Genomic DNA, 18,412 nt, shown 5'->3' with positions numbered 1-18,412 from the left:
TAACTCTAAAACATACAGAGATGAAAAAAAATACACTATAAAATATGTCACGATATGCAAAAATCACTTAGTTAAGTACGAAATAATAATTAAAAAAACAACTAGTACAATTGTTTTGATCCATAAAATAGGCTTTCTCTTGCTTGACAGTCAAAAGATTTGCTTTAATAATTCCCACCCCAACATTCTATGTTCAAAATTCATCTAAGAAAAAAATAAAACGGTGGTAGCAAAAATATAAATATTTTCGTTTTAGGTTCCACTCAGTTTTAAAAAAATAAAAATATTTAATTTCTAAATATGTATCTTCAATATTGATATTAGCAATAGTACTATTTGTGCATTGCTGTAAATGAGACTGATAGAAAAACACAACACACTTTTCTAGATGATTAACTACTTTTGTAGTAGTTAAAATAATTTTCATTTCAGGCACAAAATGAAAATTTCAATACAAAAACAAAATATATTCAGTAATTATCTTTGGTTATGTATTAAAACAATAACACAAAGAATTAAACAAAATTATTGCAAAAATAAAATAGGATATAGGCATCATCCATATTTTAGACCCTTGGAAAAATCAGAGCTTCATTTTAAGGCAAGAAATTTTTTTTCAAAGAGGGTATATGCGATGCCCCTCTGCAGTGTTATGCTTAACAGCTTGTAGGACGAGGAATTAAAAATTTAATTGAATTTATGAAGCCAGATCAATTTTGGCAGGTATGAGAATTTAATTGACTTTTTAGTGCATATTATGTATTATAGCATATTCTTTTTTTTTTATTTAGAAAAATAAGTTAATACATACAGAAATATAAAAAAAAAATTATTTTTTACTTTAGATATATAAAGAGGTAAAAATACCTACCACACATAATTAACTAATATTGAAGTTTTAAAAACTAACTTTTCATTTAATATGGAATATAATTAACATACCATATTGTTAAATGATTTTTGCATAACGCTTTAACAGTTTAATTTTTAAATTCTAACTACCAGCAATTACAAAAATTTTCTTTTAATATAACATAAACAATTTAAATCATCTGCAAATTTAACATGTTATTTACAAGGTGAAAAATACTAGTTCATTCATTGCAATCATTTTCAATATAGATAGCTTCCTCTCACAAATTGAACCAATCTCTTTGCTATTGACAGGTATAATAATGCCTTGCTCGTGAAATAAATATGTTAGGGTTGCTGAAATTGTAACGAGTATAAGATTTCCTCATGAAAGAACATATTTTATGAAAAATAATTTTTTATCTCGTTATTTAAGGAAGATAAATAAATTTTAAAACAAGGTACAATTATAAGCCTAACTAAAATAATAAAAAAAAAGATTTCTTTGCATTTTTATTTTATTTATTTTCTTATTTACACAATTTAAAATATCTCAACAAATAGTTAAAAGAAAATTACTTATCAACATTAACAACAAGCACCACAAAAGTTGAACAGCACACCAAAAAAGAAAAGGGGCCATCCTCAATAACTTTTGATCTAATGATCGGATATTCACATTCTAGGACTTAATCTTAATGGCATCAGAGGGGGGGGTGACCTCAAATATGCCAATTAATAAGAGCGACGATATTATAAGTTACTTAATCAGACACAAAAATGTACTTTCTCGGAATAATCATACCTTTTTTTAACAGATTCGGATTTCTGATCCCCAAAATATAGGAGTAGCAGCAACCTGGGAAATGGGGTCCTCATAGTTTGGTCAAGAGAACGCTTCAAAATTTGCACTGCTCTCAAAAAATGTCGTTAAAGAAGTTCACTTAAAATTCAATTTCTCAGAAACCATTTAACCGATTTTGCTCCTATTTCGTATTTTGTCATGCAAAATTAAATAATTTAAAATGACATCAAAAATTCTATACATCTTACAGAAAAAATTTTTTACTATTATTTAATAAAATAATAAATATCTGCTAAAATTTATTTTTGGCATAGAATTATCTTCGGATAAAAAAAATTTTATAATTGAGAGCAGAAATTTCTCTATTCGCTTAAAAAGTTCTTAAGATATGGCAAAAAGTAAAATCAACATTAAGAGGTCCAAACTTTGGACAACTCTCCAGACCAAAGGGAACCCTATATTTTTAGGGTCAGAAATCCGAATCCGTGGAAAAAAGGTATGTTTATTCAAAGAAAGTGTGTTTTTGTGTCTGATTTCGTAACTTAAAATATCGTCTGCACAAATCTAAAATATCTAATTAGCATATTTCAGATCACCCCTTCGAATTATTAAGAATGAGTCCTAAGTACATGAAGATCCAATCATTAGATAAAAAGTTATTCAGGGTGATCCTTTTTTTTTGGCGCACTGTACAATAATGCATTATATGATTAATATTCAAACCAGCTAACAACTCCATAAGTTTAAAAAATAGCATAATTATATTCAAAGAGTTTTTGGATTGAAAAATAGCATTCAAATATTCCCCTTTTGGGCTATGAGTGGAAATAGTAGAATGTTTGCTAATGTCCCCTTAAAAAATTTTTGCAATTAAAATATTTTAAATGATTCTCAGTAATAAAAAGTGAAAATTATTCTGTGAATTTAAAATGTAACTAATGATAAAAATATTCAGATACTGCCTGCCATTTCATCTATTAGAAATGTTAATAATTTTATACCTTTACACTTAGTTACAAATAGATGTGTTAACTAATAATTCAAATTTACTGTAAATTGAACTATTAAATCAATCAAATTTCTCAGTCTGCAAGCTCTGAAAAGAAAAGGTTCTTTCTAGGAAACTATTTTTTTTAATCCATTTCTGTTTAGGAAACTATTTTTATCCTAAAATTTAGCGAAGAGAAAAAATCTAGCAATGAAATTTTTAATCTCAAATTTAATGCATACAATTGTAATAAGAGTTGTTAGCACTTAAAAATATTGAGAATGTTCCTTTTATATTAAAAATTTAATTATAGATCAATAAATTTTATAGTAATATATACAAATATATATAATACATATTTTCTTTAAAAATATGTTTTATGTGGTAAAATATGAATATAATTATCAATGCATACACTTATGTCTTTCAGCAAATGGTACAACATCTACATTTTTAACTAGAAAATGTCATTTAATTTCAAGTTATTTCTAGTTTCTCATATATTATATTTCATTTAAACTACTTTAATTCACAAAGAAATTGTGATGAAGAATTTTTCTCGACTTGAAGTATCATGTCCCTTTTCAAATTCGTTTTTAAATAAACACATTTCCCTAGTAAAATATACACACTTCCATTCAAGAAAATATTTTTCAGTCATATTTAACAAAGATCAGACTTTTTTATTGAAAAAAACTTTTTTAAATAATAAAAAGCACACTTTCTTATTTTAACTGATCAATATCTATCATTCAATAAATTAAAAATAAAATACCAATATTTACTCATAATACAATTACAATTGTATACCGAAATAAATAATTTACAAATTGATTCAAATAAAGTTTTATCAGTTAATTTTTCGGTGGATATGAAAAACAATAAAATCTCTAATTTATAATTTCAGTTTTAGCAAAATGAAACATATTCTGATACACCTTGTTTTTACTTCCTTCGTAAGTACAATATCCCTTGCTATTAATCATTTTGTGTTATAAATTATCTCGTTTCTAAATAACTTCACTCACTTTTTTAATGACGGTAAATAGCTAAACACTTAACATAATTTTGATGAATTTTGCCATACGTCAGAAGAATTTTCACGATTTCCTTAATGTTACTACAGTCGAACCTCTGTTTACCGAATTTCGCAATTGAACGAATATATGAAGAAGATTTATAGGAAACAATGAATATCAATATCGACTCTGACACAGAAGTCGATGATAATGAATTTCCAGTAAAAACTGTTACTCTTTCTGATGCTTTGCAGGGTTTAGAAACAGCGAAAACTTACCTAATGCAGCAAGATGTAAATGAATGAGTATTTTCTTCTCTTCATGACATCGAAAACGAACTTTTTAAAGTAAAGAATCAAGAAAATAAGCAAACCTTACTCACAAAATGCTTTACAACTTTTAATTAATCAGTGTGTAATCATTTGCTGTAATTTAAGTTCCTGAATAAAAAGCATAAGATTTCTATTTATTTTGTGTATTTGCTTATTAGAGATGTCTGGATATTCCATAAGGTTAGTCAATTTTTTTTCTCCCATTATTACGAATTTTTCCTGATTTAGCGAAAAATATTTTCGGTCCCTATGAATTCGATAAATCGGGGTCCGACCGTAAAATTGAATGCATGACTCAAGCAAATTAAAATTATTTTGCAGCAAATAACTAATTATTAGAATATGGAACTTATAATTTGAGAAAAAGTAAAACTGATTATTCATTAAAACAAATAATAGCTAATACATTTTGACAGGAATGATAATAAACTGACCATAAGACGGAGAGAGAAAAGAACACTAATATTGCACAAGTACAGAATACAGTAGAAGTTCTATATAATGCATTATTATAAACTGCAATTGTCCATAAATCGCATTAACTTTGACGGATGAAAATTGCAACTAAGAAATTTCTGTAGCTAAGCAAGAACAATTAACTTTTTACAATATTTGTTTAATTATTTTTAGAAAGTTACAACTTCAAGAGCTAAGCAAACCAAAATATACACTACCGGTCAAAAGTTTGCGAAAATTTTGAAATTTGCAAAAAAAAGGTCTACATTTAAATGCTCATAGAACTGCGAAAAATCATTCAAATTGCATAAAAATTTGATACGTTCTAAAGTGAACCCTCTACAGTTAGTTACATATGATCAAATTGCAATACTTTGCTTTTTGCGAACTGAATCCAGATTTTCATCATGGGTTGTTTCTATGGTGAAATAAGTTGTTAAGTTTGAACTCCTGCCAAAGTAGCAAAAAAATTTTTTTGTACTTTTTGTTAACAGAAAATAGTTATTTGAACCATTCTATGTAAGCCCTCAAAATTTCAAATCGATTTGATTTTTTTTTGACGAAGTTATAGAATTTTGATTGTACTTTTCTCGATTTTTGAGCATTCCACATATGCGGTCTTTTGGTCTGTACATCTTCTACCAGAGAGCTTTTTAATTTTAATGTTTTCTATGTTTTCAAACAGTTAATAGTGATTATAAAACAAATATTCTTATTCATTGTAATTATTGTTATTACAAAGAATTTATTATGAATATAATTAAAACAATATCTCATAGATGTCACATTTCATCTAAAATTTGTTTGTTCTTGCAAACGATGCTCTGATATTTGAATCGAAGTCAGTTATGGGACATTTTACAACAGGAATGGAACTCTATATCACTTGAAGTGATTAATGGTTTATTAGAACGAATGCTATGCATATGTAAGGCTATAATAAAAGCAAAAGGTGGATGGTTCGAGGAATCTAAGATTTAAATGTTAATTTATTTAATTACAAAATACGAATAAGAATATGTTAAATATTTGACCTGTTGTAAATAAAATAGTTTAATAAAAATGCAAATTTTTTATACTATTGTTATTATTTTTTTAGAATTATTTATGTAATTATTGTTATAACTTTTTAATTTAATTTAATATAAAGTAAAAATATCACAACAAAACTAATACAGGTAAGCAATAAATATAAACAATAAATATAAACAATAATAATTACAATAATGAATAAGAGTATTTGTTTTATAATAAATATTAATTATTTGAAAATATAGAAAACATTAAAATTAAAAAGTTCTTTGGTAGAAGATGTATAGACCAAAAGACTGCATATGTGGAATGCTCAAAAATCGAGAAAAGTACACATGTTTTTCAAAATTCTATAATTTCGTCAAAAAAAAATCGAATCGATCTGAAATTTTGAGGGCTTACATAGAACGGTTCAAATAACCATTTTCCATTAACAGAAAGTACAAAAAAAATTTTTTTGCAAGTTTGGCAAGTGTTCAAAGTTAAAAAAATTTTTCGCCATAAAAACAATACGTGATAAAAAGCTGGATTCAGTTCGCAAAAAACAAAGTATTGCAATTTGATCATAGGTAACTACCAGTAGAGGGTTTGTTTTAGAACATCTCAAATTTTCATGCAATTTGAATGATTTTTCGCAGTTCTATGAACATTTGAATTTAGACCTTTTCTTTGTAGATTTTAAAATTTTCGCAAACTTTTGACCGGTAGTGTATATATATTAGTTTATTAGTTCTTTTGATCTAGAAAAATAAAATTCTGAAAACAATCAGACATGTAATGACCGGAAGAAAAAGTTATCTTAATTTTTTTCTCAATGTGCAGTTTTTTTTAATGCTTAGTTTTTTTTCCTTTTTCGTACATAGAAGATAAATAAAATACTCTTAATTTTTATGCACAAAAGTAACATACATAGATTTTGAAGAGCAAAAGAAATCTTTTTTTTCTTTAATAAATCTTTTTCTCAAGAACATATCAAAGAATATATCTATTGAAAAAATTCAATATTCCTTCTTTTTCACATTTTACAAGCAGTAAACACATAAAAAAAGAGATTTTAAAAACCATGAAATGTATGGCAGTAGCTGCAAAAAGATTGATGCTAAAACGTTGTGTATTTAAGACAAAATCACATGAATCGGGCACATCAAATAGGAGCTGATCAAATGTACTTTTTAAGATTTGTGTGTTGTAATAAAAAATATTGCACTAAAAATATTATAATTTGAAAACAATATTCAAAAATCAGTAGTTATTACTTAGTAGTTGTGAGTAGTTATGACTTATTATTAAATGATTAAAAAAAAACAATAGAAATATTGCATCAAATAGCGTAGACTCAGGTGCGCCATTTGTATTTCCCATATCATAATATCTGGTTTTTAAAAAAACTCATGCGAAAATCAACAGCAATAACTGCCATAAATGCTGCTTGGATTTAGCACAATTCGAATTTCTCGTTTCTTAATAATATTGAATGGAAACATTGAGATTTAAAAAACCATGTAGTTATCTGTAGTAATAACTGGAAAAAATTAGATCAAACAAACAGTGTCATTGCATTAAGAAGTGACTAATAAATGCACAAATTGAATTTTGCATGTCGTAATACAAAAAATAAAGGGATTTTTCTTTTTAAAAAATGAGAAAATTCATAACCATAATAGCGGACATGACGATCGAAACACCACATAGATTTACGATGGCATTGACGCAAATTAAGTGCATCAAAAAATGATTAAATTATTGATTCACGGAAATCCACAAATTAATAGACTTGAGGTTTGCGGAATTGCGCTAACTACCGGAAGAATCATATATGCCTTCCCGTAACTTAAGTTTATGTTTTTGCAATCTTTTGTTTGAATCTAAAAAGCTTTTTTTGATTGATCTGTACCAGATTAACATTGTTACTATATTTAGTAGGTAATTTTATAAGTGTCTGAAACAATGATACATAACGCAAAATTATATAAAAGGCAAGGCCTCACGTTTCAAGGTTTGCATTATAAAGATCTTCTACTGTATTTATAGTTAAGTTTCACGACTTCAGTGTAAATGAACCAAAAAAATACTCTTCCCTGTTTTTTTTTGGTCCCTTTGTTTTTTATGTTTCAAAGAATTTCAATTAAAATTAGGTATTTAGGTTGTGGTTATCAATGCATTTTTGTTGGCATTGTGGGGAACATATAAAATTTCCAGACCAATTTTTGTTTTGAATTTTCTTATGTTTTGATTTAACAGAAAACTAAAAAAATTAAAAACGCTAATAGAAAACAAAACATGAGGATAAATCAATTATTCCTTTTCTTTCCTTCACTAAAAATATAAACACCGTGTTTCTAACATATACATAAATTATCTGAAACAAATTATTGATAACTGCTTCATGATCTAGAACCATTAATTAAAATTACTATAACAAAAAAAAACGTATGAAACATTAATGGGAGAAAAAGATGACTACAAGTTATAACTAATTTTATATACTCAAAATTAATTTAGCTGGTTAATTATTAATTTAGCAAGAGAAAGAAAACAATTAAAAGGGAGAAAAATGTAATAATAACAATTTTGTTTTTAAATACTGTAATTCTGCATTAATATATTTTCCTACAATAAAAAAAGCTATGCAAGTTCCTTTTAATTTCATTAAGTGAATAAACTCAATAGGTAATAAAACTTTTTTTAAAAAGTAAATAAATAAATAACATTTGTTAAACAACCAACTAAAGGACGGCTATTATTTCATACAACTTAACTGTATGAATAAACAACACAATCTTATATACATATTCTACAAAAAGGTATCAAATTTGGCAAATTAACAATAAGCAGAAAGTATGGCTAGCGGTTTATGAATAAGTCCACCAACAAAAAAAAAGAAGAGAGATCTCAATAAAAACCCTTAAGTCAAAATTAAAAATTTATCTAACAGCAACAACACACAGTAGAAAATAATGTCTAAGTAATATTTACACTATTTCAACTTCGACTGATGAACTTTAATTTAACAAAGGTAAAATATTGCAGCTAAACAAGCACGGCAAATTATGGTAAGAAAACTTCATAAATTTTTTTTCAAATCTCAGTCTATCACAATTCTAAAGAGCACTCTCTCAAATTGTTCGATCTTTGTAACAAATAGGAACAAAAAGATAAATGCATTGCTAAAAAATTCAGGGAAACTTTTCTTTCGAGCACAGTTGCATTCCAATGCATTTTCTCATCACGCGTAGTTACACATTAAAAACTTAATTTTAATCTTAAAAATTATCGTGAAAAGCTTTCCTCATAAAGGTGATTCAAATATCTCTGACCATTCTCCATTTGCATCGACTTCTGTGAGAGTTTCACTGACATCAGCTGGTTCCTTATTTTCAAGCAAAGAACCTGCAAAAACATATGTATCTAACATAAACAATGACACAAACATAAATATAACAGTATACTCTTGATAGCTCAAACTTCAGTTCGACCTTCTTATGTCAAAAAATACAAAAACAAAACCTTCTTACGTCAAAAAAAAAAAATGTCCCCTTCCCGTTATATATCCACTTAATGTAATTTGAATTCCCATGTTGAAGAGTTTCTTATCAAAACCATGTTACGTCGATTTTTTTTCCAAAGAGAAAATGAATTTTATTGGAAAAATCGCAATGTAAGTTTATTGTAAACTAATTCTTTTTTATTTAATGCATAATTACTTTTGTCTTCATTTTTAAAAAAATTATCATTGTTGTATTTAGACCTATTGTCAATTATCAAACATATTTAATAGTAGTTATTCTTATGCTTCATGACTCTACCTTTTGGAATATATTTTTATACCTTTTAGAACTTATTTTTTAAAACATAACACATTCAATAATCAAAATATCACCAGCACTCAAACATTTCAAAATCAAACATTTTCTTTGAAATAAAAAATACATACAACCTAATTTTTACAAAAAAAAAACCCAAGAGCATATTAAATCAGTGAAAATGAAAAAGAGTTTTAGAAATTAAAAAGAGACTAACTTGGTTCTTCTTGAATAGCTGGTTCCTCATCTTCATCATCCAATGCTGGTCACAAGAAATGATAAGAAAATAAATATTTTATTAACTTTTATACAGATGTACTTGATTGAAAAATAATTTTTATTTTTTAATGTTGTAATATTTTTTAATTACATTTAATGGACATATTTCTTTATTCCACACATTTTGATTTATTAAGAGGGAGGATTCAGACATACTTGGAAAGAAAAATTATCATGCTAATAAACAAAATATCACAAGCAAAAAGTTGAAACACTGTTATATAACATTAAAAAAAATTTTTGTCTAATATTTTTAACAATAATTAAAGTGCTTGATGCAATAACAAGTTCAAATTTCAAAATTTTTGGTTAGAACCAAATGAAATTTAAAAAGTCAATAAATTTATAGAGTCTTCTATTTTATCCCTTTACATTCTCTGATGGGGACAGATTTTTAATTTGTATCTTGTTATTGCCACTAACTGATGCAGCTAATTAACCACAGACAAAAATGCAATAAAATGAATAATAAAATTTTCACTTTCTTTGTTACTTAAACAAAGACCCTCAAATATCATATTTTATAGTAAAAAATCAAAAACATTTTAACATATTTACACATTTTAAAACTAAAAACATTTTCACGGTGGCCACAAACACTCAAAAACATTTTCCAGACGAACTTAACGAATTTCCCTGATTTTTCTAACCAGTGGCAGAGAAATTTATAATTTTTCAGTATTGCCTTATTCTTACATATAAAAACTATTTAAAAAAAAAACTTTAACTTGCCATTAGAATTAAAATAAGCACATTTTTATAAAATAATTGTTACAAAATTTATTTTTTTAAAAAGAAAGAAAAATGATTTTTGGGTTCTTTAAACTCCTGCAGATTCATTTTTCCTGACTTTTAAGGTATTTCAATTAAATTCCCTGATTTTCCCGAATTGATAAAATCAATAGACTTTTCTGTAGTTTCCCTATTTTGGGGTAATCCTGATTTTTATAATAAAACCATTATAATAAAGAAAAACTTCGCAAAATTTCAAAAAAATCCCTTAAATAGATTCCTAGTATATACAACTAGGAATATTTTCATGATTTAAAGTGTTATTGTATAATTATGGTATATAATTATTGTATATAAATATCTTTATTAGAACATTATTTTTATTCAATTGAAGTCTCAGCCACAGTTTCCTTTTAAAGTACGTAACAGTAAAATATTTCCACAAAGCTTGTTGAGAGCAGGGGGAGTCACGGAAGTTCAGACTTCACAATTTTAAGACCAATAGCATGATTGTGCTAATGTGTTCAGCATTATGCACATGGTGCCTATACTACCCAAACAGGTTAACATTCATCGATCTGAAGTTTGTCTAAAGCATGTAATAAATACTATTTTTTAAGTCAATTCCAATTTTAAATTAGAGCCGTGGTGGCTCAGGGGATAGAGCATTCGACTTCCAATGAGGTGCACTGGGTTCGAATCCCAACAATGGCCAGTCAATACGAATTCTGCACCTGGCTCGGGTTAGTCCCCCTGCCATCAGACTAACGGTGGAAGATTTTTGTGATTTTCCTCTCAGTGTAACGCCAATGTGGGTTAGTTCCACCAAAGTAGTCCTCCATGAAGGCAAATTTCTCCCATAATTGATCCAGGAGAGTTCCCTTGTCTTCTGGATTGGGTTCAAAATTACAAGGCTATAGAGTTGAACGTTAGTAGTCGTAAACTCGAAAATTGGGTCCGCTGTTTACCAACGGTTATAATTCTGAGTTAATGCTAATTTGCAGGTTAAATAAATTTATGTGATTGAATTTAAGATCAGTTATTGTAGACATACACTGTAAAAACTATTTAAAACAATTTTTGAAAATTATGATAGTTATATAAAAATCAGAATATTTAAGTTTTAAAAAAAGTTACACTAAAGAAATTGTAATGAAAGTTCCAGACAATTTCCAAATAAATACAAAAAAATTTTAAAGTTATAAGCTGTTGGAGCAAGCAATTAAAAAAAAAATACGGAAAAAAAACTATAAATATTACTTTAAATGTTACATAAAGTAATATTTATACAAAGTAATAATTATGTTTAGTGAAAATATGCAAATATTACTTTATTCACAAAATAGGAGCTTGTACTAATTGTATAAGCTTATACATCAATAATTCCTAATATTACGATTCCTGAATAAGAAAGAGCAAAATTTATAGAAACCTAAAATTTATCATAAACTAGTTATAAACAAAATGTATAATACTGAATGAAACTATTATGTGCCACAAAACTAGAAACCACTTCATTATTTAATGGAAAATAAATTTTAAAACAAAAATAGGCATTAAGATACAACACATACATACAAATTCAATTTTGATAATTTTTTTTAACTTGATTTTTATCTTATATAAAGATTATTAAATAAAATACAACAAAAAAGTGACTACACATCTAAATAAAAGTAGAAATGATTTTTAAAACATAGTAAAAAGAAAATAATGAAAATGAAGCCTACCATTGTAAAACTCCAAGCGGTCAGGGCGAAAGCTAGAAACGCAATAGTTCTGACGAGATACTTCAAGAAGTGAAGAATCTAATTCTAAAGCCTCCAGTTCTATTGCAGTGCCTATGGAGAGAAGTTACATACAATTTTAAAGCATATTTAATGTTATGCATGCCCTGAAGTGATTAAATATTAATAATTTATTTGAATATTGAATATATTTAAACCTGTTTTAGAATAAGAAACCTAAAGAACCTAACGGAAAAAAAAACATTAAAAGGTATTTTTTTTTTAAAAAAAGAAGTTATTTAATTAAAAAGCAATTTTAAAATTTAAAATCATTAAAGATTTATTAATACTCCCTCTGGAAAAAATTTTTTTGATGAGTTGAGAATAATCCTAGTCTTTGTAACAGTAATAAAAATTAAACCTGTAAATACAGATAATTTTTCCAGCGTGTAATTATTATTTAAACTGTGAATTAAATTTTTTGAAGATGGAATATGAATAAAAAGGCAGTGCTTTTAAGGGATGACAACTTATTTAAACAAAAAGGGCACATTTATAGGGATCAAAAGGCAGGCAGGGCGGTCCACCCTTCGAAAAATGCTTAAGGAGAAGACTGACTAATTCTTTCGAGAGGAGCAACCTATTCAAATTAAAGTTGTGTAACCTCATCTAGAAATTTAACACTAAACAAAATAATCATTGTCTTACTCTCACAACATTTTGCTGTTAATTGACACCTTAATAAAGAGTACATAATGGAAAACTTAATTTCACATGAGATTTTGAAAAGTTGAAAATAAATTCAAACAATACAGCAATATTTTAAAGGGATGTCTTGAAGCATTGAAAAAAATTTTATACCATGCAATAAAAATGTGATTGTAAATTTTAAAAATTACTTAACAAAAAGTAAAAAACTTTATTTTACATGATTACGAACTACAAGGATTTATTCGATTTCTTAATAACATTGTATGCAATTCTATTTTTTTAGTAGACATTTTTTAGTAACATTGCATTGTATTTGCAAATGTACAACATTAAGTTTTTATGCATTAAGACCTTACATTTCAAATTTTGTGTGCATAGTTTAAGTAGCATTATTAACAATAATAATCTAGGTCTAACTGTAGTCACAGACCAAAATTGGATTTTTGAAATAGTGCAGCAGATTCTCTTAGTAAATTCTGCTACCAAAAGCATAGATACACAATTTAAGTTTAGAGTGTCGGTTTGAAATGAAATGAACCTGCAAAGTGTAACAAGATATATTGTATTTATGTCAGTAGATAATTAATATTATTTTGCTGAAATATGCATAACATATTTCCCAACATGTAAAAACTAAATTATGTTACTTAATATTTTTCTCAATAAATAAAAACCGTTAATAGAATCAGTAATCTTTTAATATCACAACCTTGAATAGAGTGCAGAATAAAATATATTTTTAAAGGTACCTCTTTACCTGCCTGCCTAACAAATTGGCATAGAATCCGAAAATGGTTATATAGTTTCTAATGTTTTGAATTCATTTAAATTCCCTATTATTTATTACACTTTCTTTTGCGTCAACACATTTGAATGTAAAAGACGAAAAAAAGAGCCTTGGAAGTAAATTAAATCAATTAGTAGCTCATACATGGATTCCTTAACTTTCCTTGGCGAAAACTATTTTAATGTATATGTTATCGTGATTGACCAAAACCAAGAGAATGCTGACTTTCACTGGTGAATGTCAACAATCACATAGTCGCTTTGGTGAATGTTCTCAATATTTGTCATATCCGATTTGATATGAATTTATTCATTGATATTATTATATTTATTCGATGCTGGTTAAATGTATATTGGGCAGTGGCACTTGACCTTAAAAAAGCATCAGTGTAGGGCATACTGGGCAAATGTATACTAGGAGTTGAACTTAACTAGACCTAGTACATATTTTGGACATTTACCAAAAGCGACTACGTAATTGTCAACATTCACTGGTGGAAGTCAACAACCATCAATTTCGGTCATTCACAGTAACATAAACATTCTGGGTGGACAGAGGTGTCCTATGGGCCTTAAGCCCTGTAGCCGCACCTGTGGGGCCATTTTCAAAATTTATAATTTGATAATGTATATTTATATTAAAAATGAAGATTTCTCTTTACTTTGGAGCAATTTCTAAAATAAAACATTTTTATAATTTATCATAATTTGATTCTTCATTTCAGCAGTCTAATATATCATTGCTAGAACTCTGGAATAAAATAATGGTCCATCACCTCCTGCAATAAGCTCCAGTTTCTTTCCAGATGAACGTGCTTGAACTGAGTCTAAACAGGCAGATACAGTAACATTCGTAACATGTTGACATCCACTTATATCTAAGTGTTGCAAATAAGGTGATAAAAGGACTAGAGTCAAGAGACCTGAAGAAAAAAAGAAAACATATGAAATTTTAAGAACTCTTCAAACAAAAATCAGTTAAATTATTTTAGGAGCTCATAAATGAAAATAAGACTCTTTATTTTTAAAACTAATATGGAATTAATAAAACTATTAACAGTTTGGCTCTTCCAATGATTTAAATATATATTTGGGGCTGATGACTACTAATTTTTTTTTTTTTTCAAAAAAAAGGAATAAGCTAATAATGTTACTTTACAAAACAATTTTAATATTTAAAAAAAAAAATTGTTCTTTATCAATTTTCAATCAAAAATAGATTGAAAATTGATAAAGAACAATTTTTTTTTAAATATTAAAATTGTTTTGTCTGGCTGTTAATTAAAATTGTTTGGCTGAATACGTAAAACCTATCTTCATTGAAAACATAAAACCAATCTTCAATTGAAAATATAAATTCAGTCTTCAACTAAAAATTTGCAATCAATCTTAACCGAAAATTTTCCTTCACTCTTCCACTGAAAATTTTCATTGTTTAAAACTAAATACGTAATTCATACAGTACTTAACTTAATCAGAAATGATGGCTTTTTGTTCCATTTATAGTTAATGAATAAGTGGATTTGAAACAATAATTTTTGACCTAAATCAGAAAATAAAAGAACTCCTGACTTAAGAATTGGGCACTTTGTGATGGAAATTTTCTATGANCCCATCAATGGGCAATTATTACAAAAACTAAAATTTTGAATGAAAAGTTTTGAAAAATTTCGTACGAAATTCTGATAATATAAAATTTTTTAAATACGGCAATGGTGCTCAAAACCGGGTCCTTAAATTTTCTTTTTATAATCAACTTCATAAACAGAATCGCTTAAATTTTTATTTGCATGAAATCAGATCGATCTTTAGCTTAAAAAATAAACCATTTTTATAGAACAAAAAAAGCTGTATTTTTTTTAGTGTAAATTGGTTATTCTATGGAAGGTATTGTTCATCACTATCGGATAAAATTGGGTATATTAGAAATGATGGAAAAAAACGCCTTTTTTCCTACTTTAATATTTTCATGGAAACAAAAATAATAATTTGATTTTACTGCTCTGAGAAATTTTCGGGAGTTTAGAAAATCAAGGAAGCTAAGGAACGTATTTGGAATTTATCGCCAATTAAGTGAATGGACCAGATTCAAGAACAGAAATTACTAATAAAATTTTTGTTATGCCATAGGCTTCATGGGTCTATTGTTGATAGTTGAGGTACCATAACCAATCTTCCAGGAATTTTTATTTGGAGTGTTATAAAATATAGCTACCAGTGGTTCTGTCAGACTGACTATGCCTGACTTAATGCGACAGTACCATTCAGCAGGAAAAAGAAATGTAGCATATTCAAAACGCGATGTAATCCTTTTTTTTTATACAATCTTTGGAAAATGTAATTTTATACAAAAGTAAAACATAAATGAAAAAAGAAAAACACCCGCACATTCTTGCACTTCTCATAAAGTAGTATCTCATGATCATATTATAAAGGGTCACTAAATAATAAAAGGTGTCCATTTTAAAATGTTGTGTAAATGGCTCCACTCGGAAATTCCGTAAAGTGAAATTTTAATGTCATAAATTCCTATCAACTTGCGAATGTAAGAAAAAACTATACTGAAGCATTTGCATATGGAAATAAATTCATTTTTATCACGTATATATAAAATGTTAAGTTGCAAACTTGATATATTTGTAATATTCAAAATATTGTTCACAACAATGTTCTGAAGAAAAAAAAAATTTTTTCCTAACATGACCTTTTGATAATAAAATAATTTCTGTTTTTCATTTTCTTTAACTTTTTTAATTTGAATTATTTAATATTCCAGCAATTTAGTTTATTTAATAAAATAAAAATACGCGTTATAGTCGGAAAAATTTATACAGAAAAAATGCATTTTTTTCCCATAAAAATATTAGTTATTAAAAATTAGTAGACAAAATTATAAGACAAAAATTATAAAAAATAAATAATTTCGTATAAATTATTGATACAATATTTGTAAAAATGTAACGCAAAGTTTATTTCGACAATTTATGAAGCATCTTGTACTGAAATCGTAAAGTAATATAAATATAAAAAATAATATAAATATAAAAAGTAATTCATACGTATAAAATTATTTTTTAAATACAAAAAATAACGATAAAATGAGCTGTGGAACAAAAACTAGATACAGAAGAAAAGTGCGCATACACTAGCCAGGAAACAGGTTTGTTGTCGCATGCGGTGTGAAGGTACATGCAATCACTTGCAACAGACACACTGCAACAGAGGGGGAAAATCGTGTTTCGCATCGCTGTTGCGTTCGGTGTGTAGACACCTTAAAGCCCTGTAGCTACACATGTGGGGCCATTTTCAAAATTTATAATTTGATAATGTATATTTATAATTAAAATGAAGATTTCTCTTTACTTTGGAGCAATTTCTAAAATAAAACATTTTTATTATTTATCATAATTTGATTCTTCATTTAAGCAGTCTAATATTATATCATTGCTAGCACTCTAGAATAAAATAATGGTCAGTCACCTCCTGCAATAAGCTCCAGTTTCTTTCCAGATGAACGTGCTTGAACTGAGTCTAAACAGGCAGATACAGTAACATTCGTAACATGTTGACATCCACTTATATCTAAGTGTTGCAAATAAGGTGATAAAAGGACTAGAGTCAACAGACCTGAAGAAAAAAAGAAAAGAAAACATATGAAATTTTAAAAAATCTTCAAACAAAAATCAGTTAAATTATTTTAGGAGGTCATAAATGAAAATAAGACTCTTTATTTTTAAAACTAATATGGAATTAATAAAACTATTAACAGTTTGGCTCTTCCAATGATTTAAATATATATTTGGGGCTGATGACTGCTAATTTCTTTTTTCAAAAAAAAGGAATAAGCTAATAATGTTACTTTACAAAACAATTTTAATATTTAAAAAAAAAAATTGTTCTTTATCAATTTTCAATCAAAAATAGATTGAAAATTGATAAAGAACAATTTTTTTTTAAATATTAAAATTGTTTTGTCTGGCTGTTAATTAAAATTGTTTGGCTGAATACGTAAAACCTATCTTCATTGAAAACATAAAACCAATCTTCAATTGAAAATATAAATTCAGTCTTCAACTAAAAATTTGCAATCAATCTTAACCGAAAATTTTCCTTCACTCTTCCACTGAAAATTTTCATTGTTTAAAACTAAATACGTAATTCATACAGTACTTAACTTAATCAGAAATGATGGCTTTTTGTTCCATTTATAGTTAATGAATAAGTGGATTTGAAACAATAATTTTTGACCTAAATCAGAAAATAAAAGAACTCCTGACTTAAGAATTGGGCACTTTGTGATGGAAATTTTCTATGAAACTAGCATGCATTTTTATGTCACGGAGAGTAATATATACCACGGGTATATTGATAATAATGAAACAAGCTTGCAATTTTATGTCACGGATAGGAATATATACCACGGATATATTGATAGTAATGAAACTAGCTTGCATTTTAATGTCGCAGATAGGAATATATACAATGGGAATATTAATAAAAATGAAACTAGCTTGCATTTTTATGTCAAGGATAGGAATATATACCACGAGTATATTGTTAGTAATGAGAGACCCATGATCAATCTACCACTACAAATAATTCAAGTAAGCACTATAGTCAGTGCAGGTCTCTATATAATATATAAATTAAAAATAATAGCTGGGGTTCAAACCAGAATTTAAAAGAGAAGAATTCCCTCTCTTTTGCCCTCTTAATCAGGGAATTGGGGTTTGTAATTTTGTTACTAATTTAGCGAAATTGCAAGACAAATCAATTTTTTTTTATAACAACAAAGTTACAAAAAAAAGGAATTCAAACCTAAAGATAGTTCCCTGAATGATTGACTGTTGAATAAACTCTTTTTTTTTCTTTAACAAAAGTAATTAGAAA

At 26.9% G+C, this 18,412-nt stretch overlaps 1 protein-coding gene across 1 annotated transcript in view; it reads right to left on the bottom strand.

Moving 5' to 3' along the window:
- Positions 1-8,394: 8,394 nt before the first annotated feature.
- The window catches only part of LOC107445637 (putative RNA-binding protein EEED8.10), a 34,049-nt gene continuing 24,031 nt past the window's right edge, over positions 8,395-18,412 (bottom strand). Inside the window, exons 19-22 of the mRNA XM_043054037.2 lie at positions 17,003-17,149; positions 12,029-12,139; positions 9,505-9,549; positions 8,395-8,874 (exon numbers count right to left, since the gene is read on the bottom strand). Of these exons, the coding sequence (XP_042909971.1) occupies positions 8,774-8,874; positions 9,505-9,549; positions 12,029-12,139; positions 17,003-17,149 (404 nt within the window). The 3' untranslated portion in view covers positions 8,395-8,773. The remainder of the gene's footprint in view (positions 8,875-9,504; positions 9,550-12,028; positions 12,140-17,002; positions 17,150-18,412) is intronic.

This window comes from Parasteatoda tepidariorum, chromosome 2, assembly GCF_043381705.1.
Source record: "Parasteatoda tepidariorum isolate YZ-2023 chromosome 2, CAS_Ptep_4.0, whole genome shotgun sequence".
Taxonomy (NCBI): Eukaryota; Metazoa; Arthropoda; class Arachnida; order Araneae; family Theridiidae; genus Parasteatoda; species Parasteatoda tepidariorum.
The sequence above is the reverse complement of the archived record's forward strand: the minus strand, read 5'-3'. Positions and strand labels throughout refer to the sequence as shown.